Consider the following 22,371-nt stretch of genomic DNA (forward strand, 5'->3'; position numbering starts at 1 on the left):
GCAGGGGATTTTCCAAGATCTTTGTCTTTTTGGGAAGGGCGGCTTCATTGTAATTTTCGCGTCATTGCCATTTTTTGGAAGACGACGCAAAATGATTCAGTGAATGTTAGCTGCGAGTGTAATTCGATTCGTAAACTTTTAATTTATCAATATAATTTTTGAATTTTAGTTTAGTATATAATGTGATTCCTAAAATTTTAATTTATTTATGTGATTTATAAACTTTTGATACATGTTGACTTTAATCTCTTATTATATAAAATATTTAATGTTGTCTCTATGATGAATTGATGGAATAATAATATTGAACATTTTTCATATATTCCAAAGCTAAATTGAATGTTTACTAAAAGTCTAAAGTCTATATTGAATAAATTAAAATTTTAGGAATCAAATTGCATCATGAATAAATATTATTTTGAGAAAGTTTTTACCTTTTGCCCCGATTTAACGTGGACGAATTGATTAAATATATCTCTAGACCTAGTATGTCCGACCCTTTTACGATCCATTTGTAGCTCTAAGGATGGTAATTTTTGTCACGGTTCCGGGACATGGGAGAACCCTCGAGCATTGTGTGAAGAAAGAGCTCAAACTCGACACAACATGATGCAATTATCTTTACATGAGTCGATTTTAGAATGGAAATTATCTATGATATAAAAAATGAAATGCCTGGCGTATAGAAAATTCTCATGATCCATCGAGGAACGAGTCTTCATGTCGTAAATTGTCACCACTTTTCGTAGCTCCCATGCAAAATGTGTTTCAGAATCAACTATAGAGGTTAGCCTTTTTTTTTTTTTTGCCAAGAGAGAGAAAGACCTAGGCTACCAGTCCTATCTTTTCATATGCTTTACATATTTTGCGAAGTTCGTGAAAATAGACAGATAAAAACTCTCCCCAGTTTCGGTAAATTTACGATTATTCATGTAATTGTCCCTTGTTATTTCGAAATACAAACATCGAACGAGAATTTGAATTTAAATTTTCGTTTATTCTATGAAATATAAATAACTTTAAAAATATTTTTCTGAAAATAATCATTTATATCTTTAGAAATAAATAGTTAACAAATTCTTTTTCATTTTCGATAATAATTCATGTCCAAATATCTTGGCAGACGATAAAAATATATTTTGTTTATTCATTTTTATGAATGATATGAGTGATTATTTTTAGGAAAGTATTTTTTAAATTATTAATTTTTTGCGAAATAAATGCACCATCTTCAAGAGTCAAACCACATTAAGGTAGAGAAGTTACTCCAATACAATGCCTTTATTACTTAATCTTTTGGAGCCATTTATTTATTTTTTTAAATTCACATGTAGTTTTCCTGAGCACTCAAAATTGGAATAATTGGAAATATTTTCGACGGAAGAGAAATTGAATCGGGCACCAGTTTTCTCCTCCTCGCTAGAGATACGAGTTGGGACATCCATTCCAGCCAAGCCCAACAGCTTTCGTATTTGGGCCAGTAAGGCCCACGGATTTAGAGCAGCTTTCCGGGCCTTTCCCCCTTGATCATAGCACCGAGGTTATCATTGAGCCCTTGCGTCCATCATCATTCCACCGTTCACGGGAAAATTAGGGCTGATCAATTTCAGGGTGGGCCGGTTCCCACCTTGGATCTTGAAATTGAAAATTGCTCATTTGGTTCTTGAACTCACCTGGGAGCTATACCACCGGTTCGGTCCAATTCCTAAGTGTGCTCATGGAACCGGCCATGACATTTCAAGAACTAACGCATTATTGGTTCCAAGTGACATTTCGTCAAACATAGTGTCCTTTCTGAGGGGGAAAAGAAGGCCTTAAGAAACTTAGGGCGTGCATGGTAACACTCCAAAAAAGTGTTTCCGGAATTGTACGGAAAATATTTCTGTTCTTTTTTTTGTTTTTTTTCAGAACAAAATAAGAACAGAAAAAAGAAACATAAAAAAGTTGTTTCTTTTGAAAAGAAACACTTCTTGGAAGGCACAAAAGAACAAAAACCAAAAGAACAAAAGAACAAAATCGGAACAAAGGCGAAGCTCTTCTCCTTCGTGCGTGCTCATCGCTCCTCTCGTCGGCTGAAGCTTCATTCTTCCTTTTCCGGCGTCTCTCCCATCTCTCCGGCGGCACCCACTCGGCTGACTCTCCGGCGACTCCTCACTCCGGCGACTCCAGGTACGTTTCTGGTGCTCCTCCTTCTCCGGTCAGCGTTGCTCCCTGTTCGGCGCTCTTCCTCCGGTCAGCGTCGCTCCCCTTCGGCGCTCCTTCTCCGGTCAGCACTGCTCCCCTTCGGCGCGACAGATCTGGGACGGCTCGCTCGAGCATCTCGAGCGTTGCTCGCCCAGATCTGCCGCGCCGAAGGGGGGAGCAACGCTCGCTCGAGAGCGAGCTCGAGCTGCAGCATCTCGAGCGAGGCTCGAGCGAGCTGCAGCTCCAGCAGCTGCAGCTCGCTCGAGCTGGTTTTGGCATTATGATAAACAATATGTTGAGCTTACAATCTGAAAGTAACCCTTGAAGTTTGCAGCTGAAACGATGTTAAAAAGACCTTTCTTTAGGGTGATGTTTTTTAACTTTATTCTTGGTTGGTGTGTAGGGATCTCATATGAGTATAAAGCAGTGGATCTCAGGAAAGAAAAGCAATATACTGCTGGTAATTTCAGATCCTTCTTTTTAGTCATAGATCAAATTGTTCTCGAGATTTCAGTAGGTAGGCCTCGGAATGGCAATGGAAAGATTTTGTATGCATAATACCCGCTGGCACGATTACCTCAAGTCTGTGAAATCTAGTGAAGTATTCTCTAGCTCTGATCGAAGTTGTGTGCTTGATTTTGCAGAATTTGACAAGTTAAATCCTATGCATTTGGTTCCAGCGTTAGTGGACGGAGATTTCGTGGTTTCAGATTCTTATGCAATTTTGCTGGTGGGTGTTATTTAGGCTATGCAGCAGAGTTTGCAATAGATAAGAGTTGGATGGACGCGTAACTTAAAATACCAATACGTATGAGGTCATCATTTAGGAGCCTTAAATAGAAGCTCTCTAGCTACTTTTTCAACTCAATGCATAGTTTCTGGCCCCTTTGCTTGATTTGATCAGTTTGATTGGTTTGAGTGCATTTCGATTTTGATTTTTTGCTAAAGCACGTGTTATCTTTGTTCAGTATTTGGAAGAAAAGTATCCTCAGAAGGCTTTGTTACCTCGTGATCCTCGATTGAAAGCTCTCAACCTCCAGGTCTCTTTTTTTCTTTTCTTTTTTTGCACTTTCCATTCCTTTAAAGCTGAAGTTTCCCGCAGATTTTGATGATCATTTACATGAAATTTCTGAGTTTTTGCTGAATTACGCATGATCAAAACTGATTAGATGAGATCTTCCATTGTAGTGCTCTTCATTCCCTATCCTCTCTGCTTTGTCACTTCACAACAGACTCTAGGTTCAATTTGGTGGGTGTTTTCAGTAGAAAAACAACTGGCGTTGTCATTTGTTTTGGCAGGCTGCAAGTATAATCAGCTCGAGCATACAGCCTCTTCAGATGCTGACTGTGCTGGTATAGTCCTGTTCATAATGCTTTCTCTTTAGAAGATCTTGTTTTTTGGGGATAGTTGTCTCGTTGGGAGAACTTTCACATTGCAATTACCAAATAGGGGTATTAAGATCTTCAGATGAGAGGCCCTTTACTTCTCAATTTACAGTTCATCGTATGCGAACCTGCTGCCATGTATCGTAACTATAGATATGTCTCGCGAGCAAAAACATATGAAAATGTATTCATGGTGCACCTCGAGTCCGGGACATCTCTATGGTATAGCACTGCATGAGGGCTTTTGAATGATGCACATTCTGTATTGGAATGGTTAACGTCGGAGCTTTGTGATTCTCGAAACCCATCATTGGTGCCGCACTCGTGGATCGAGCATCCATGCATGTTGTCTTTACTTTGATGCTTGAGTAGCCTAGCTGAGTCCGTATTCTTCTTCGTTGCAGGCCAAGTTCCCTACTTTGAGGAGGATCCATGAATCGTACAAGACTTTGCCTGAATACGAAGCATCATCACCGGAACGTCAACCCGATGCCATGATCTGACATGGGTATCTCCTCTCCAATCTCAAAGTTGGAAGCCGAAATGTCTCAGGTATCAGGCCGTGTGATGATTCTCATGGTCGAAAGTTCAACAAATTGCCAGCCCCGCGAGGGTCGTTCTCTCACTTTTTGTTGCCCCGTCCGTGCCATGTCATGAGTCGACTGTAATCATCTGTAATAGTGACTTACCATTTTTTATGCCTCAAAGGTATGCACGGTGCAGTGCAGCAACACGACAACGAGGGCGAGGGGATCTCTTTCGGAGATATGAGCGAAGATGAGTGGGTACTGTTCCTTGAAATCTTCGAGAAGCTCTTGCCCGAGGTCACGGAGAACGCTAGATGCAACAGCTCGAAGCAGAGGTTGGGAACTTCTTGCGACTTCTGAGGAATCACCAAAGCAATAGACGATTTAAAGATCAGCAAAAAGATAGAAAGAAGCTCGGACACAGATCGCTTGTAATTATTGTGTACTAATTTTCCTTTTCTGTTTCCCAAATGACTTGCTAGTATAGATTGTAGATAATGACCATTTGGGGCCCGACGTGAGAGGAAAAGCGATCGGCAAGTCGCCGTCCTTTCCTTTTTCTACTGTCTCACGCGGTTTCGTCTTCATTTTGTAACTATCACCATGCAATTATATCAGTGTGTATTGTATTGTGTATAAGCTCATTGCCCCCGTTTACATCAATGTGTGTATGTTCACTCTGATCTGCACAATCAAATTTGAGGGGTCTGGTTTTCTGGAGCATGGCAGTAAAGCTACTCCAAAAGTCCTGTCAACTGGTGTTGGTGCATCTCTAGCCCTGTTTTGACTTAAGAATGGCAAACCAACTAGACAGTAGCGGATGAAAACATCGAATGTTTTTGCTTCCTTACTAAGTTACGGCGCACGTAGGGAAGAATTTTTGTCGTATTAAGAATAAATTAAATAGATGACTACAGAAAATTAATGAGCATTTCATAAGAATGAGCATTCAATATCAATTTTAAACTTTATTAAAAAAAAAATTTTAATTTTTTTTTAAAAAAAAAAAACAGAAATTTTTTTGTCGTTTACCAAACGTGTTTTATTCTTTTTCTATTCTAGAACAGAAATTGACTCGATTACCAAACATGTTTCTGTTATTTTTTTATTCCAAAGAAGTTTTTTTTTATACTTACCAAACGCGTTCTTTTGTTCAAAACCATTTTTACCGGAAAACACTTTTTTTGTTTTTCCCGTGAACAAAACAAAAAAACAGAAGTGTTTCCATGCGCACTTAGTTTTAAATCCTAACTCATACAAAAACAACTTGGTACTCTAATTGGTAATTATGGTTTTGAAACATAAAAATTTAAATATATAAGTCTGGTTTGGGTAGACGCTTTCACACTTGAAATTGGAAGTCAGACCAATTTTTGTAGGAACAGCCTAGAACCAGCTTGGTCGGGCAATTTCTGGTTCAATACACATTTCCAAATCCCCCCTTTGAAAGGGACTCCATCCAATCACGCCTTTGATCAGTGAATTTCCATTACTCGTAACCCATCATTCTCCAACTGAGTTTAGAGAAATACTCGACATATAGAAACCGAGAAAAATTCTAGGTTCCTAGAAAAATAATAGTCTTCGTCCTCTGGTCTACGATACTTGCATGCATGCACCCATCTCTAGCAAATGTACAGCCAATCTCATGTATATATTGGATCCAGTACGATTCTTTTTTTTTTTTAAAAACATTTAGATATTGCACAAAGCCTTCACTTAACAGTTAGATCGGAATCTGACCTAGGGTTAAAGGACGAGAAAATATACTCGTGAGTTAAAAGAAAGATTTCCTGCTCTAACATCATAATAAACTGTGCAACAAATCAAAGTTTCAATGTGCTAGTTATAGCCTTCGTCTTGTCTTTCTTATCCACATACGCTAGTGTGAAAGAAGAAAGATCGATTCAAATCTATATAGAAAAGATAAAACTTCCTAATTCTGGCTAAATCTATTATAAAATTTAAGGGTAGGCACTTTTTTTTCTAGAGGCCAGTCAAAGGAAAGAAAAACGAGGAATTATATTTACTTTATAATTAAACGTACAAAGTCATGTCGAATTCCTCTACAAATAAGTATCAATAAACAACACGTGCAGATGCGCGCTCATTGTTGACCATGTGATTCGTGACCCTCTCCACTAATTTAATCGATTAACATAGCATAGTAGACGAAACAATAAAGAAAGGTATTCCTAGCAAACTTTATAAATTTAATTTAACGGCAACTGGACATTCTAACCAATCAAATCAACCCCATATGATACGCATAAACATATTTTATATAACGAATTTGACCGACGAATGCGCGATTTCGTCGGTAATCGAGGTAGATAATACGAGGTATCTCAACAACTACAGAATTATACAATAGATTTCTTTCTTTTTTTAATTTTTTGGGTGGGGCCCATTTACATACTATACATTAATTAAGTTAAATTGAACGTTTTACAATCATTTTTACTTTAGGTCCCATGAAAAATTGATGGTGGCAATAATCTAATGCTAAACCCAAGAATCGACTGCTTCCTTGGCGTCTCCCTCGAGTAGGTATTGCATCGGAGCATCTTCTTTTGTCAGTGCAGGAAGAATCGAAATTCCCGATTGAATATGAATATATCCGATTTTCTCCGCAGTAAATAAAAGTTAGCGATTCGTGCGATCGCGTGCTTGACCTAGTCTTTTGGGGGACGTATGAGCTAACTAGCATTTTATTTCAGATTCTTTAGAGGTTTTGCCAAAACGTGGATTTCTTGACCTCGACATGAGGCGGATCAAACTCGATACCGCATTTACATGTTTGACACTTGCTCCGGGGTGTCAATTTCAATTTCATTAACAAAGAAATGAAATAACTATTGAAGGATCTAAAAGCTTAAACTATTAAGCATGCACGACTTATGCTTTTGGGGGACATTGGAGCTAAGCATTTTATTTCGCCTTCTTTAGAGGTTTTGCCAAAACATGGATTTCATGACCTCGACATGAGGCGGATCATACTCGGTACTACATCCACAAGTGGATGACTTGGTCTTAGGGTGTCCGTTTCAATTTCATTAGCAAAAAAATAAAATTACCATTGAATGATCTAAAAGCTTGAACTATTATGCGTGCATGACCTAAGTTTTTGGGGGACTTTTGAGCTAACTAGCATTTTATCTCGGATTCTTTATAGGTTTCGCCAAAACGTAGATTTTGTGACCTTGACATGAGGTGGGTCAAACTCGATACTGCATCCACATGTGTGATGACTTGGTTTGGGGCGTTGATTCCAATTTCATTAGCAAAGAAATAAAATCATTTTTGATTGATTTAAAAACTTAAACTATTATATGTGCATGACCTAAGCTTTTGGGGACTTATGAACTAACTAGCATTTTATTTCGAATTCTTTAGAGGTTTCACCAAAAAGTGGATTTCGTGACCTCGACATGAGGTAGGTCAAACTTGATACTTCATCCACACGTGCGATGACTTAGTCTAGGGAGTTGGTTCCAATTTCATTAGCAAAGAAATAAAATCACTATCAACTATTCTAAAAGATTAAATTATTACATGGCATAACCTAAGCTTTTGGGGGATGTTTGAGCTAACCAGCATTTTATTTCGAATTCTTTAGAGGTTTCTCCACAATCTGGATTTTGTGACCTCAACATGATGTGGGTTAAACTTGATAATGCATCCACATGTGCAACAACTTGGTTTGGGGTGTTGGTTCTAATTTCATTAGCAAAGAAATAAAATCATTATCAACCGTTCTAAAAGCTTAAACTATTTACGTGTATGGACGTTTGAGCTAACTGCATTTTATTTCGAATTCTTTAGAGGTTTCGCCAAAACATGGATTTTTTGTGATCTTGACATGAGGTGGGTCAAACTCGATATTGCATCCCCACATGTGACGACTTGGTTTGAGATGTCGGTTCCAATTTCATCGGTAATGAAATAAAATTATTGTTGATTGTTCTAAAAACTTAAACTATTGTATGATTGTTTTGGTCTTTTTGACTAGTACTAAGTCATGCGCATATTTAATTGGAGAGACAAATGAGTTTTGAAAGATTTGAACTAAGGATTTCATATTTTGACTTTATATGAGATTCTATAAAATCACTATTAACTGTTCTAAAAATTCAAATTATTAGATAAATGCATTGTTTATCATTTAAATATTATAATACTTTTTTGTTATAGTAATTAAATATTAAACTAACCCTTCATCTAAAAGCTAAAGTTTTTAAAACAGTTGGTAGTTGTCCCACTAATATCTCACGAGGTATTAGAGTGGGAAGTCTTGACTTCAAATCTTTCTGGACTCCTATTTGTAAATATTAAATCATGCATTCATCTAAAAACTTAAATTTTTAAGACAGTTGGCAGTAGACTGCACCAAAATCTCGCACTTTCGAATCTCGAAAATGTATTGTAGAAGAATCAAATGAATGAAGATGCTTTTAGAGTAGTCAGTAATGGCCCCACTGAAGTCTTACACTTTCAAATCTTGGAAATGTATTGTACAAGATTTAATGTATAAAAATACTTATAGAACAACTGGTAATAGTCCTCCCAAAATTTCACACTTTCGAATATTAGAAATGTAATATATAAGAATCGAATATATGGAGATGCTTTTATAGCAAATGGCAGTGACCCATCACAGTCTCACATTTTCGAATCTCGGAAATGTATTGTACAAGAATCAAATGTATGGAGATCGCATTTAATCATGTCTATTTTTAGATTAAAAAAAAATCATGTCTATTTTTTCTGGTGGCTGTTGGTTCGAAATCTCCACCTTATCACGTTGCCGTCCAATAATTGATCACCCCAAAGCTCATCGGTCCGTCCGGACATGGATTGAGACCGCATGCTTTAGTTGCGTCTCTATTTTTTTTCTCTCGACATGTCCCCGCTTTTGCTACGCGCTCCGGACGCTGGTTGGTCCTTTCTGGGAAGGACTTTTATTCGTTGCTTGGCCTGGAGTTCTTGAATATCGGTACACTTGGCGTTATATTAGTTTCGTTGACTTGACTTTCGAATTTATGAATCCAAGCAAGTCCTTAAAAAGATAATCACGCCAACTATCTGAATTTTTGCTCGTTTTACAATCGAGTATCTTTTTTTTCTTTTTCTTTTGAAGTCAATCAACTACCCCAGCCTCTCAAGTTTGGATCAATGTGAGACATCGGTTAAAATCGCAAAAAGAAGAGAAAAGAAGCAAATTGGATATAAAGGCGGTAGACAGACTTTAATCGCACATATGATGTGATTCTTTGAAATGATGCCAGAGACATATTAGATTGCTACCGTCGTCTGAGTAACCTTCTCTTTCTCTCTTTCTCTCTTTCTTCATGAACTGACATCAAAATGGAGACAGCTTAACTTTTACTAATCAAGCGAGTCACATGGGCTAAATCACATGATATGACAATTTATTCACCAGAGATCTTATATTGAGTCAAAATTGAATAATTGAGGTACTTGATCAAATAAATAAAAAGTTTAGATATTTGATAATAAGATGGACAAAAGTTCGGATATGTGCTGAGTGAGTTATTATCCTTCTGTCAATATTTTATTTTAGATTAAAATGGGTTGGGAGGGGTGACCAAGGCAACTTCGCATCTAGGCATTAACTATAGTGGTCCCAAGAGCATGTATGCAAGAGAGATATAGCTATGTGGTTTCAAAGTCATTTAAGGAAATATAAATCCTAGCGTAAAAGCAAACGAATCGCAGACTTTGAAAAGATCTAGTCAGATTGCTATCGTGACGATTGAATTGAAAAGAAACACCAATAGCATCAATTGAACAATTACCCAAACTCCGTTTGTTTTGTGAAAAATAAATAATTTAAAATATATATATTTTTAAAAATAATTGCTTATTTTATGAAATAATTAGTCAATACAAAGTAATTTCTTCATCGATACCCATTTATTTTTAAATATTTGTGTAGAAAAATAAAAATATCTTTTAGTCATTCAATACAAATGATATTTAAAAAAAAAAGTTAAACGCACCGACAATTGCACATTAATATCCTCCATGCGAATCAATCCATCTACTTTGAGCCAATCTTCTCAACAAACGGCATGAGTCGCCTTCCCTACGAAATTACTTCTTCAGTCTGATCCATTCCTCAATTTAGGACATGATGAGGATTCCATGACAACAAGAATGGAAAAGGTAGACAAATGTGGGCATGCCTAAAATCGAAGTACGCGTGAAGAAAAGTATGTGCTGGGGTTAGGATTAGAACTTTGACCATCGAGCTTTAATACTTTAGAAAAAAAAATTGTATAGTTGGAAACAAGAGATAAAAACCTAATACTTAGTATTATAGGGACGTGTGAAATGGCCAATTTAAGTTGTTTTGACTATGCAAATTTAGCGACTCATAATGACCCGACGCGTTTTTCTATCTAACTTGATCCATATGGTTAAAGCGCTTTTATGTTTTACCCAATATAGGAAAACTCATATGCAAACTGAGGTAAGAACGTGAAGTGAGTGATTGCGACATCGATAAAGGCGAGAGAGAGTCATAGAGGTGAATTGGTTTAAGTAAACTGTGAGTTTGTTTAATATCCATATTATTTTAGACTTTACTATTTTAAATCCATTTACTAAATATAACTAATCCATGCAATAACTCAACTTATTAAATATGGGTTAAGATATAAGTTTATGGCTCATTTTAATAGATCATTACTATATAGCGACAATCAATGCATGTGAAAAAACAACCTAAACAATGTAATGCAAAAGTCCTCATCCGCAACTATCACAATCCTTTTTAACTATAGAAGGGATGTCAAGTTATTAGCAAATTAGAAACGAAAAGAAGCAACTATTAGATCACAGTAACAATACATTGAACATGATTTCTACATTCCAACTTTATAACCATTGTTTCTAATAAGTTTTACTTTTTTTTTTTTTTTTTAAATTTCACACCAAAAAAAGAAAAAGAAAAAAGAAGGGCGTCTAGCATCAGCAGACGATAGTTTACCTACGGGAGAATGTTTTAGCTTAATGCTGCAAATTTAGCGTGCGCACCCCTTTCTACTAGGCAAGCCTCTTATCTGTGATCCCGTGACGATGCATATGGAAAATTCAAGACCGACGATATGCCTAACTCAGGTGCCGTGCTCTACAGATTAATCAAGGTCAACCACTTGATAGACTTCTCCATGATTTTCGATTTCCGTGTGCTTTCAATAGCCAACTAAGAAAGTAAAAAGCAATACCAACTTTTTCCATGCAAGTGGCCCGATTTTGATTTCCATTTCCATAAATCGCAAATATACACGCAATCATGGCGACCTGCACATGTTCTTGATGCCATCATCTGAAATTCAGTTTGATTCCACGTTAAGTTCAAAAGAGAGTTTGATAAACAACCGTTGAAATTCAAGATCAACGATGCCCTGACTCCAGGTGCCATGCTCTACAGATTAATCAAGTTTAGTCACTTGATAGACTTTTCCATGGTTTTCGATTTCCGTGTGCTTTCAATAGCAAACTAAGAAAGTAAGAAGCAACTCCAGTTTTTTCATGCAAATGACCCAATTTCCCATATATCACAAAGATACATGCAAGCACCACACATCCGCACATGCTCTTGTTGTCATCATTTGAAATTCAATTTGATTTCACGGTAAGTTTAAAAGAGAATTTAATAAGCAACCCGTTGAAATGACGGTTCTCCCTTAGACAAGCATTCCTGTTTGAATGATCAAAACCATGGAATAGACCAATTTAATTTTTTTGTTAGGAGTTGGTACCTGTGTTCATCTCTTTGAATTTAAAACCTGAATTAATGGTCGTTTTGGTGGAACCTCAATGATGGGTGATCCGAGACGACCTTTTCTTCCCCTTGAATAGAGGCTTCTTCTAAAGGGGCTGCTAATTTCTAAGGAATATAAAAATGACAAAAAGAAAAGGAGAAAAAGGAAAATACAACGTGGGAACCCATGAATAAATAAATGAATACCTTACGTATGTGCACGCGGTCCTGTAGATGTCTTCGTGGTATGTTTTCATCATCATCATCATCATCATAATAGATATACCTAAAAAAAGAAAAACGAAAAAGAGCTTTGATTCTTCTTCTAGAAAAGCCAAATGTGAGGTGCTGCTATGGCCACCTCGGCGGCCAATACCTGAGGTGAGATCATTGACTTGTCGCCGCGTGGTTGGTGGATTTCCGTGGGATGATAACTGGGGTCCTTTTTTTTGGAATTTGTCCTTAGCCGATCGAAATCTTTCAAGATATGATGGTCAGACTTTGATTTACATGTCGTCGTACAGCTCGATACAGCATGCGTATCAAAAATTGACACTTCAAATGAAAAGATATGATACCACATTTCGATTCTCCATCAACGTACATGAGAATTTTTCTTTTTTAATTTCTTAAATCTAATATATGAATGCGAATTCAATAAAAAATTGTTCAATTTATTAATTTAGTTCTAAATTTTTGAAGAATTGCCAATATAGTCATTCCGATCAATTTTGGCTAATGACCGCACCTTGCTACTTTAGTGATTGTTAGCTAAAATGGCTGAAAAAACTATATTGGCATATTTTAATTAAATGTTAGGACTAAATAATTAAATTGAAAAACTTTGAACTGAATTAGTATCATACAATAAGTTTTATGTCTATTTTTGGGTCATCATCCCTAGTATATACATATTATCTTGATTAATAGAAAAATCACGACTCGAGAGGGGAGGGGGGGGGGGAGCGGCTTGGTCTAAACATCTTTACAATTTAAGTAGGTTTGATTTCAACATACGAATCCTAGAAGCAGAAAACTGCACCAATCAGACGGCTCTGTCCAATACGAGTTCATCCATTGAGGGCTGTCTAATGTTTCTTTCTTTTTTTTTGGAAAGGGCTGTCTAATGCAGGCGAGTAAGACTTATCCTATCATCTTGTATACGGAAAGATTGGTAGCCCATGAATGAATGACGGTGGTGGTAGCGGTGGTGGCGATGGTGGCGGTGGCGGTGAAGTGCACCCAAAGAGGAAATAAAGACTTAGGAAAAGGAAATAAGTGAAATAACCACATAGAGAAGAGGAATCAGTTGGACATGGTCTTTTGGTTCTTCTTCTTCTTCTTCTTCTTCTTCTTCTTTTATTATAAAAAAAATTAGTTAAATTTATAAGAACTTTGCTATATGGGATGACATTGAAATGTGTGATAAGCTCGTCCGGTTCGTGATATTATGTCGAGCGATCATTGAATAGTCTGATTGGCTCTCATTCGAATGGATGCATTTAGCTTGAAGATACATTGCCCATTGTCGAACTTCGTCTTGTGTTTCTCGGAAGATAAGATGAGCTTTACCAGAAGCGGACATTGTTACCATTTGTCAATGTGATGTGAGCGGTTTAAAATTCATGATAAGCTTGTTTGACGTGCGATATTATATCACGCATCTATCGAATTATTTGATTGACTCTACTATGCATTTACCTAGAAGATACATCACAGCCTTCAAATTTCTTCATAAAGATAAAGATAAGCTCTACCAAAAGTGGGGCATTGGTGCCATTTGTCAAGCTTTCGAGCCTTTTTTGTCACCATCTCCCCATCCGACGGTCTTCCAAGAAATGTAGGTTCGGGTCTTCGCTTGGTCATTTCGGATAATCTCAACGTGACTCGAACGGATATAATCGACGCAAGATAAACCAAGGGATTAAGGCAAATGCCAATGCCACAAGATTTAAAGCAATCCGCGTGCTACTCACTTCATTAATCCCTTTATCTAAAGCCGGTCTCTGGTTAGGCAGTAGCCACCGTTGAATCTTGATATCTTCAAGGTCGTGCTTTCATTTTGCGCATTTAAAAGTTAAATAATAGAACTCCAAAGGCTAGGGCTCATTTATATCGTGCATGAGTCATCGGCGCTTGGAGTGGCGTGCTATTCAACTAAAACCAACCCAATTTCTCTCCTCATTTAATCAAGAAGAAGAAGGGGGAAAAATCTATTGAAAAGCATTATTCAATGAGTTCCCCAGATAATAATCATGCAATCAAACGAGGAAACTTAGATTTTTCAAAAAAACTGATCGACCTCTTCTGCTTTACAAACCAAATTTTCCTATAAAGTGTACATCTATTCAATTGAGAGCTAATTAGACAATTCGATAATCGCATCACATACATAATATTGCGCTTAGAGTAGCGTGCCATCTCTACAAGATTGTCTATCTACTCAACCAAGACCAACTCAATTTCGCTTCTTATTTGAAAAAAGAAGAAGGGAAAAATTCCATCAAAAAGAATTATTTAACGAGTGCCCAAGATACCAATCATGCAACCAAATGAGGAAACTTAGGGTTTTCAAGATACTAAACGACTTATTTAGCTTTTTACCAATCAAATATATATATATATATTTTTTTATATATATATTTTTTTTTTTGTGGAGCGAACCGCTTTGGCAGCCGCCACGTAAACCCTCATAAAATTACGTCCTCAAGGACGTGGGGAAAAAGGAAAAAGGAAAAAGGCAAAAGGCATAAGGAAAGAGGGAAGAAATTCCAAGTCTTCCCCGTAAAGAAGGGAAGCTTCTTGGTGACACCATAGCGTAGGACCTTTTTTCTTTATAAATACCTCCATCGCAAAGCTCACCCTCTATTCTTTTCACTTCTCATCCTTCTCTTCCTTTCATCCGATCAGCTTCGCAAGAAAAAGGTTTCGATCAATTCTCCGGAATGGACAAGGTGATTCGTGGGATACGGCACGCCTTCGACGGCGGCAACGAGGCGGGCGGGTCCAAGAAGGTCAAGGGCACCGTGGTGCTGATGAAGAAGAACGTCCTGGACTTCAACGACTTCAACGCGTCGGTCCTCGACCGCGTCCATGAGCTGTTTGGACAGAAGATCTCTCTGCAACTCGTGAGCGCCGTCCATGGCGATCCTGGTGAGTCACGAACCCTCTTCTAAACACGATCTCCCTATCGTTCCTTTCGAAAAACAAGTTCTTTTTACGGCTCTTCTTGGTACTACGCTGTGCATTTCTGTGGACGAAATACGATGAATGGCGATGAACCTTCGTCGTCATGATAACTTCCCCACAAAGAGAAAACATATGATGAGTATTTTCACATCGCTTACATGTCGAAGTGGGTCGCTAGCGTTTCGGCTTTCTATTATAAGAAAGAAAGCAACTTCTTGTTTTGATTTTTGAAGAAGCATCACATGTGCATCTTTGCTTAATTTGAGGCGTGTTTTTGACGAGAGAACAGTTGTGCAATTTGTGTAAGCTTTTTGGTTCTGTGGCACGATACTCCTGCGCAGAATACGAGATTCGGAAATTGACCATGCGTACGATTCAATGGACCCAATTCATCACATTCCATACTGAAAGTATCTTTTGAAGTTTGATCTTTTCTGTGCAACTTTGCAGAAAATGTGGGATCTTGATGGACTTACAGAAGATCAGAATTTTTTTGTTTTCTGAATTGCGATCGGTCAAACTTTACTATAATGGCATCAATGCGTTCACATTCTGGGTTTGATTAGGATTTTTTAATCAAACTTTTGTTCTCTAAACAAAACGAAACTATATTAGTTTCTGAAAATTATTAAGCCGGGAAGGAAATTAAAAACCAAACCTTAAAACTAGAACGTATCAACTAGGTTAAATATTTTGACTTAGTTTTAATGTTGACCATTTGGGGCCACGATGATTAGGTCTTATTTTAGCACCCGCGTTGGGCGCTTATACTTATTATCTTTCTTCCTTTAGTTACAAAAAAAATTGGTCTTGTTTTCAATTAGTACACTATATACATACATAATATACATATATATTCTATAAAAGCAACATTCGTAAACTCAAGAAAATATCTGTCCATCTCTTTTCACGTTTTGGAAGAAGTGGATGAAATTAAATCGGAATTATGAATTATTTTCCTCAATCCAGTCCAAATTCAAAAAATCGACGAAAGCTTAGTCTTCCTTTTTCTTTTGGACTGTCTTGAATTTTTTCCACTCATGCTTTGTTATTTATTATTTCACCTTTCGATTTACAAAGCTCAAATCGTTTTTCGGTTCTCTCTCTCTCTCTCTGCGGTCCATACCTCCCGGTCCCATGGCCGTAGGGTAGCCTTTAATCGTCATCATATAATGTCGTTTTCACTTCCGAGCAAGAATCTCTAGAAAATGGCGAAACCCACCACCGACGGAAGACTCACCCTCTCTTCAATTCTTAAACAAACAGTCAACGGCATCCTCCGGTCAATGGTCCATCTCAAGTTCTCTATTTATTTATTTTTCCTTTTTAATTGTTTCTGACCAAACAAATTCCCATTATTGACCAACATATTTATTGAATTTAAAGTGTTATTTTTCCTCATGCATGACTATGTTTCTTGACCACGTTTGGATTTTCCTGTGGGCACGTCTCGCCATCGGATGAACTCGGCATTCGCCTAAGAAAATGGGTGAATCGATTTTTACCTATGGTTAGATTTGCGTTGCATCACGAAGATGATCCATGAATTGAATATGATGGGCCGTCGCCGTCAATGACGGTGTGAGAGCGCTCGGATCCGGTTGTCTCTTCACTGTAGAACGAAATAGAAAAAGAGAGAGTTGGTTGAACGAATTGTCTTCTTTCTGAAGTGCGCACTGCAACAATGAAAAGACATCGTCGTAAAACACAGGGCGATCTTCCTCAGGTCATTGTCATGTAGCTCCCCCAACCCCAAAAAAAAAAAAAAAAAAAAAAACTAGTCAACCGATGACGCACGGCATTAGCAGTTCTTGTACTTGATTTCTTGTCAATTGGCTGATAACATAAGCTATCATCTGTCACTTTTAATTGGGAATTTGTGCTTTCTAAATCACTTCGATGAGCACAAGATCGGGTCCTTGTTTTCTCTCCTTTTGGTTCTCAGGACAAGATCAGGTCTTGTTTGTTGAAACGGCACCATGCTTGTGACAGCAAGAAGATTATAGAACAACTTAATATCAGTGTGCATGGAAACAAAATGCAAATGACTTTGCGTTGATCATTGATCAGATTCGGACCCTTTCCCATGTTAAGGATGAACGTAGTTGTTGTTCACCAGGACGAAAAGATCGAAGGTGACATCTTTTAATTATTTTTTCATGTTTTTTGTAGAAAAAGGTTTGCGAGGGAAATTGGGAAAGCCTGCGTATCTGGAAGATTGGATCACTACCATCACTCCCTTAACGGCAGGGGACTCGGCATTCAAGGTCACTTTCGATTGGGATGAGGAGGTGGGAGTTCCTGGGGCGATCATCGTGCAAAACAAGCATCACAGTCAGTTCTACCTCAAGACAGTCACACTCGAAGATGTGCCCGGCGAGGGCCAGGTCCACTTCGTCTGCAACTCGTGGGTCTACCCTGCAGACCAGTACAAGAAGGAACGAGTCTTCTTCTCGAACAAGGTTCGATCATATCAATGAAGCTAGGCTATAGTTTGATTTGCTTCCAGTCTTAACAGGAAAAAAATAAAAGACATCGCCTTTGAGTATGAAGACTTAGAATTTTGTTTTACCTATGGTAGTTCTAAAGTATTAGCTGATGCAGAAAGTTGGTCAGAAAGGAGTGACTTTTCAAACTGTCCTAGCCTCACGAAAAATAATTTGTCTAGTAGAATCTCACGTCTAGGAATTTCCCAGGTTATCTTCTACTTTTAGCGAGTTTTAGCATCTAAAATCTTCCCAATTTCATTAATTGCACTTTATATTCGCTCAAGGCATTTGAGTTTCGGCCTGTATTCTTTGTTGTCTCTAATAAGATAGCACGCTATTGCAGACGTATCTTCCTGGCCAAACTCCAGCGCCTCTAGTGAAGTACCGAGAGGAAGAGTTAGTTAACTTGAGAGGCGACGGAACGGGAGAGCTTAAGGAGTGGGACAGGGTTTACGACTATGCTTACTACAACGACTTGGGCAATCCAGACAAGGACCCGAAGTATGCCCGCCCTGTTCTAGGAGGATCTGCTGAATATCCCTACCCTCGCAGAGGAAGGACTGGTCGACCACCGACTAAGACAGGTTAGATAATGCACTCATTTCATAAATCTCCAACTCGACATGAGATTATTATGGCTTCATTTTTTTGACTAAGATGCTTCATTTATAAGAATATTTTACTGAATTTTCATGATGTTATTGATAGATCCGAATACCGAGAGCAGGGTGCCTGTGCTCATGAGCCTAGACATATACGTTCCTAGGGACGAACGGTTTGGCCACTTAAAGATGTCCGACTTCCTCGCTTACGCTCTAAAAGCCGTGGCTCAATTATTGAAGCCCGAGCTGGAGAGTTTATACGACAGCACGCCCACTGAGTTCGACTCCTTCAAGGACGTGCTCAAGCTCTACGAAGGTGGTATCAAGCTTCCCAGCCCTTTGCTCGAGAGTCTGGAGGAGAGCATTCCCCTGGAGATGATCAAGGAACTTGTCCGGACTGACGGGGAAGGGCTTCTCGAGTACCCCATCCCTCAAGTGATCAAAGGTAATGGATATATATCTATGAGGCCTTTTTTCATCTGATCAGTTTGAGGCAATGGACTCAAGTTTTCCTAAAGTTTAGCAAATCATGCTGTGCAGAGAATGAGACTGCCTGGAGGACCGATGTAGAATTCGGTAGAGAGATGCTCGCTGGAGTCAACCCTGTCTTGATTCGCCGTCTCGAGGTAGATATAAACATCTTTTATGTTGCAGTTCAAACTATTTCAGTTAATATTAACATGAAGTGCGGAATGGAGTTCCATTGGTTGTCCAGTCGATTAAACATTTTTATTGATTTCAGGAATTCCCTCCGGCAAGCAAGCTAGACCCTAAAATCTATGGCAACCAGAACAGTACAATAAGGGAAGAGCTCATTCAGAAGCAATTGAATGGACTAACTGTCAAACAGGTACTGTCATTGCGTCTCACATCACATCACTAAGAGCTCATTTAAGTTTGAATATCCAAATTGAAACGACGCACAACAAATGCAGGCTATCAAGATGAACAAATTGTTCATATTGGATCACCATGATGCCATCATGCCGTATTTGAGGCGGATAAACACGACCAACACCAAAACATATGCTACTCGAACACTCCTCTTCTTGAAGGATGATGGTACCCTGAAGCCGCTGGCAATAGAGCTTAGCTTGCCACATCCCGAGGGAGACAAGTTTGGCGCAATAAGCAAGGTGTACATGCCAGCCGATCAAGGCGTCGAAGGTTCCATCTGGCAGCTGGCTAAAGCTTATGCTGCAGTTAACGATTCAGGCTATCATCAACTCGTCAGCCATTGGTAAAGATTTCTAAGGAGCATTTAACTATAGAGAAGGGGAAGAAAGTCTATTTATTTCCTGCAAATTGATAATTTTCTTGATTCTTACTGCAGGTTGAATACTCATGCGGCAATTGAACCATTTGTGATTGCAACAAATAGACAACTGAGCGCGCTTCACCCAATCTACAAGCTTTTGCATCCACATTTCCGCGACACGATGAACATAAACGCATTTGCCAGGCAGATTCTGATCAATGCGGGTGGAATCCTGGAGGCAACTGTTTTCCCAGCAAAGTATGCCATGGAAATGTCTTCTGCCGTCTACAAGAACTGGATTTTCCCCGAGCAAGCACTTCCGGCTGACCTCATCAAGCGGTAAGTTCTCTGTTCTGTACAAATAAATCATCCGTAAGACTTCTCTTTAAAATTCCTTCAAAAAGCCAAAAAAAAAAAAAAAAATCAAGGCCGACCAAGATTGTGCAAATGTACTTGGATTAGCCGAGGCTCGGGCCGAGATACATATCAATATAGCTATAGTTCGTTTTACTCAAATTATTCTGATAGACTTGAGTGTGACGGAAAAAATCAACCTTTTCTTGTCTTCAGGGGAGTCGCTGTAGAAGATGCAAACTCGCCGCATGGCCTCCGCCTATTGATCGAGGACTACCCCTATGCGGTAGATGGGCTCGAGATCTGGTCTGCGATCAAGACGTGGGTTGAGGACTACTGCTCCTTTTATTACAAGAGTGACGAGACGGTTCAGAAGGACGAGGAACTCCAATCCTGGTGGAAGGAACTCGTGGAGGAGGGACATGGCGACAAGAAGGACGAGCCCTGGTGGCCTAAAATGCAGACTGTGAAGGACCTAACAGAGACATGTACGATCACCATCTGGATCGCGTCTGCTCTCCATGCGGCTGTGAACTTCGGGCAATACCCTTACGCAGGGTACCTCCCGAACAGGCCCACCCTCAGCCGTCGCTATATGCCCGAGGAGGGTACTCCCGAATTCGAAGAGCTCAGGCAAAATCCTGACAAGGCTTTCCTGAAAACTATAACAGCCCAGCTTCAGACACTTCTAGGAATTTCAATCATAGAGATCCTGTCGATGCATTCTACTGACGAGGTGTATCTTGGGCAGAGAGACACTCGCGAGTGGACAGCGGACGCTGAGCCGTTGGAAGCGTTTGAGAGGTTTGGGAAGAAGCTGGGAGAAGTCGAGGAAACAATTATGAGGATGAATGGGGACAAGAGGTGGAGGAACCGGGTCGGGCCGGTCGAGATTCCTTATATGCTGCTTTACCCGACCAGCGAAGGCGGAGTGACCGCCAAGGGAATTCCCAACAGCGTCTCGATCTAAACTTTCGCATGAATACATGTTTCTTTTCTTGTTTGTTCGTTGTTAATTATTCTTTTGTTATGGGATGAAAGCTATTGTAAGCGCCAAATATGAATAACCACAAATAAATAAAGCATAATAAGCGTTTGTCAAGTTTTGGGATTCAGTCTGCTAATTTCTACTAGCTAGGCTAACTGATTGTTCTGGAACTTTACTTTTACAAGAATCAGACATTATCTACAATTTCGAACTTTACAGACACCAATCGACTGTTGAAGAATTGGAAAAATGTCAGTTGTGAAATTCAGCATGTAATCCCAGGTTTAACCCATCAACTTGGCCTTTTTCTCTTCCATTACAAGTACATGAACTATAAGTAAGTTTATCTTTCTTCCTTTTTCCCGATCTGCATCCATCGCATAACTTGACCATTTAGACTACTGGCTCGATCTGATGATTTGATTCAGCAGGCTCGACAATTGAGCTGATGATCGTTATACTCGTCTCTTTCTCCTAGAACCTTTAAATAGTCGAATTTGGCTACGTTTCCATTCTTCGAAGCAGACCTTTAAGTTCCGGTAAAATAAGTCGGATGATGTCACAATGTCGAGAAAGCAAAGGAGATCTATGCAAATGAACTAAATTCATGCTGGTTTCATGATTGGAGGTTCCCGATTTAGGTGCGAAGGAGAAAACTGAGCGCCTCAAAGCAAGGCAATCAAGTCGAACAAAAAATTTAACATGTAGAGGGCGTCTTGGTCTGGAGGCTAGATCCAAGTGACTTCACTAGGGCGAAACTCATAGAGTCATGGAAATCACGTATATATCGGATAAAAATTCACAGAGATTTATCAATCGAAACTCATCAAATGGGTTTGAGGGGGCTTTAAATGATGATGTTTATGTGTTTTCCACAAATTCGAATTGGTTGACAGGCTTTCAATGCAAACACTAAAAATAGGAAACTGCCCCGATTAGACGGCTCTATCCTTGTGGAAACGACGACGACGATGACGATGATGACAATAATGTAGCTTATTAAATTTGTATTAGTAGTACGAGAAGTGCACCCAAAGCGGACGAATACTTGGGAAAATAAAATAAATGAGAAAACTATGTAGATGAGATATTAGAATATTTAAATAATAAATTACGCTATTATCTAATAGTTTAAGTTTTAAAAATAATTAATAGAGATTAAATTTATATGGTATTAGAGTTGGAGATTTTGAGTTCGAATTTTTTCAACTCCATTTGTCTTCCCAATTATATTTCCATGCACTTAAAAAAAAAAATGCTAAATATGAAGGGGGAATGTTAAAATATATAAAAAATAAATTATATTATTATCTAATAGTTTAAGTTTTTAGAATAATTGATCGTAATCTCACAAAAATTATTGTGGGAAGAATACGTGGAATCGATGATTTGACATTCTATCTATTTTCCTTAAAAATTAAGTTAAGTGTAAGAACTTTTTCAATCAACATTAAAATTCACGATAAGGTCGCTTGGTTGTGATATAATGTCATGCGCCATTGAATTGTTTGATCAGCTCTCATCTAAATGGATGCATTTGGTCAGAAAAGACATCACCGCCTTAAAATTTCTCCTGTCTCGAGACGGGAGACAGAATGAACT

At 38.5% G+C, this 22,371-nt stretch overlaps 2 protein-coding genes across 2 annotated transcripts; both read left to right on the forward strand.

Moving 5' to 3' along the window:
* The first annotated feature begins 2,089 nt into the window (after positions 1-2,089).
* LOC120286870 (glutathione S-transferase zeta class-like) lies at positions 2,090-4,741 on the forward strand. Its single transcript, XM_039299452.1, has 7 exons — positions 2,090-2,169; positions 2,588-2,644; positions 2,829-2,914; positions 3,153-3,224; positions 3,484-3,537; positions 3,975-4,122; positions 4,279-4,741. The coding sequence occupies exons 3-6, from the start codon at positions 2,849-2,851 to the stop codon at positions 4,071-4,073; spliced, it is 291 nt and encodes a 96-aa protein (XP_039155386.1). The 5' UTR covers positions 2,090-2,169; positions 2,588-2,644; positions 2,829-2,848; the 3' UTR covers positions 4,074-4,122; positions 4,279-4,741.
* A 10,004-nt stretch (positions 4,742-14,745) lies between these two features.
* On the forward strand, positions 14,746-20,896 carry LOC104415564 (probable linoleate 9S-lipoxygenase 5). The gene is made up of 9 exons (XM_010026894.3): positions 14,746-15,042; positions 17,251-17,540; positions 17,911-18,151; positions 18,276-18,614; positions 18,710-18,795; positions 18,912-19,019; positions 19,105-19,409; positions 19,503-19,766; positions 19,998-20,896. The coding sequence occupies exons 1-9, from the start codon at positions 14,835-14,837 to the stop codon at positions 20,749-20,751; spliced, it is 2,595 nt and encodes an 864-aa protein (XP_010025196.2). The 5' UTR covers positions 14,746-14,834; the 3' UTR covers positions 20,752-20,896.
* Positions 20,897-22,371: the final 1,475 nt, after the last annotated feature.

Source organism: Eucalyptus grandis, chromosome 8 (assembly GCF_016545825.1).
Source record: "Eucalyptus grandis isolate ANBG69807.140 chromosome 8, ASM1654582v1, whole genome shotgun sequence".
Classification (NCBI taxonomy): domain Eukaryota; kingdom Viridiplantae; phylum Streptophyta; class Magnoliopsida; order Myrtales; family Myrtaceae; genus Eucalyptus; species Eucalyptus grandis.